The sequence below is a fragment of the Capsicum annuum genome, chromosome 7 (assembly GCF_002878395.1).
Source record: "Capsicum annuum cultivar UCD-10X-F1 chromosome 7, UCD10Xv1.1, whole genome shotgun sequence".
NCBI classification, from domain to species: domain Eukaryota; kingdom Viridiplantae; phylum Streptophyta; class Magnoliopsida; order Solanales; family Solanaceae; genus Capsicum; species Capsicum annuum.
In genome coordinates this window covers 16,702,968-16,705,124 of record NC_061117.1, presented here as the reverse complement: position 1 = coordinate 16,705,124, position 2,157 = coordinate 16,702,968, and the positions used below count along the sequence as shown (strand labels likewise).

The 2,157-nt window shown below is 29.2% G+C and overlaps 1 protein-coding gene across 1 annotated transcript; it reads right to left on the bottom strand.

The window, feature by feature from the left end:
- Positions 1-965: 965 nt before the first annotated feature.
- Positions 966-1,954, bottom strand: LOC107854042 (defensin-like protein). Its single transcript, XM_016699044.2, has 2 exons — positions 1,832-1,954; positions 966-1,253 (listed from the first exon to the last, which is right to left on the bottom strand). The coding sequence occupies exons 1-2, from the start codon at positions 1,893-1,895 to the stop codon at positions 1,087-1,089; spliced, it is 231 nt and encodes a 76-aa protein (XP_016554530.1). The 5' UTR covers positions 1,896-1,954; the 3' UTR covers positions 966-1,086.
- Positions 1,955-2,157: the final 203 nt, after the last annotated feature.

Sequence of the window (2,157 nt, the reverse complement as noted above, 5' to 3'; positions counted from 1 at the left end):
TACGAATGCAGTCACATTTTTCAAAATCCGATCAATTAACTTAGACATTTTCTAGCTCTAGCTAGCTAATGTGAGGATAAAATTAAGGATCTATTAGTTTAAATTTTAGTATTCATTATAAAATAAAAGATGTTACTTTTATTTCTGTATATTTGACCTGTTTTTTTATTTTAATCCATTTTTTTAAAAAAAATCTTTTCTTTTTAAACTACTTATTAATTTTAATTTTTGAAATGACATATTCAAGATCAGACCACAAAAAAAATTAGCATATTTTTAATTTAAAACTAATTATTAAAAAATTTCGAACTACCTACGTCTTATAGTTTGAAAAAAGAATAACCAATTAAAAATATCGAGAATCTAAATTAATATTTTAAATATTTATATAACGTGAAGCTCTTTACTTGATTAACACGTGTTTTTGTTCACTACATGTGTTTAGACACACCGTCACATTTGGCAAGAGGAGAATACATGCAAGAGGATAATCCATGCATACCTTATGCCTGTCTCTCTTGACCCTTCAATTATTATGGTAATTCTCACATCGATCAGTTCGTCGACACACACACACACACACTCTTCACATCAATTATATATTTTAGTCTTGTATTCTTTCAGTCCAATCTTAAAATTAAAACAATTTTAAAATTAAAAATAATAGCTCAATCATATATTTTAGTCTTGTATTCTTTCAGTCCAATCTTAAAATTAAAACAATTTTTAAATTAAAAATAATATCTCTAACTACACAAAACAATATAAAATTTATGTACATTTCATCCTTCCTCAGCTGTGAAATCATCCTACTAGTTACGCATATTATTACTGTTGTAAAAAAATCCAAATTTCAAAGACGAATTTTAAATTTTAAGCTTATGAATTCTGAATAAAATAAATAATATATCTAAAACAGTTAAAAATGATCGTTTCAAGGATATTCAAACTAGGGTATAAGTGTGTGAAGCAACATATTTATCTAGTCTTTTTATTTGATAATAAAACACACTTTAAAAAGTGGGAAAGAACAGATGCAGTACATGCTTTTATTGTGGACGCTTTATTTTGATAGTTCTGAAGAGATTAACAATTTCTGGTGCAAAAGCAACGCTGGCGGAGACCGCGACACTTGCCACCAGTGAAGCCCTCGGACTTGCAAACGGAGCCGCAATTGGTATCGCTAAAACATTTCCCCTTGAAATGGTGGCTCTGTGACTCGCAGAGCCTTGCCTCTACACTTGTCATTGGTCCTGCATGCATATATATGAAAAAGAACTAAAATAAAATTTATGTTTGATTGATCAAAGTTTTTGAAAAATATGTTCTCTAAAAAAAAATTTTCTCAAAACTGAAAGAATAATTTTCTATATTTTTTACCTTAACTGAAGTAGGAAAAACAAATTCCTCTAGGAGTGACATTTGTGTACTATATTTTTAGCTCATCCAACCTCCTATATTTATTACTCCTTAAGGGCAACTTTACATGCGACATTTTTTATTTACACGTCCTTTAAGAAGACTGCGAGTATTTGAGTAGAGAACAATATTATTTTTAATAATATTAATATCTCTCTCTATATTTATAATAATTAATAATAAAACTGAAAACTTACCACTAAATACACGTATGGTGTGATTTTGTAAAATGATTCTTTATATTAATAAGGATGACAAATAAAATAATTTCCCCACATACTGAACACGCCCTTAAACTCAAATTACAAATTTCACGATTTAAGAAAATCTTAAAGATCAAGTATCTTTTAGGTAATCTGATGTTAAAAAAACTATTTAATGAGATTAAATATCATGAAGGAAGAAGACAAACCAGTGGCCAAAAGAAGCATGGCTACAAGGAAGAAAGTTGCAAATAAACGCATTAAGTTTCCCATTTTAGAGAGAGAGATAGCTTTAGAGAGAAGGAAAATGAGATGCAATTTAAGAATTAAGTTGAGTCGACTGGTAGTACTGGTAGGGGTCATTTTATAGATGCTGGAACCAGGTCGGGTCGGTCCAACAAAAATACAAGGAAAAATAACACAACAATATATCGTGGCGGTGTCAGAATTTTCACTAAGGAGGTTCAGAAGTGAATATACAAACTAGCTAGCTGAAGGGGTTTAACATCTAATATAAATACATAAAAAATAATTT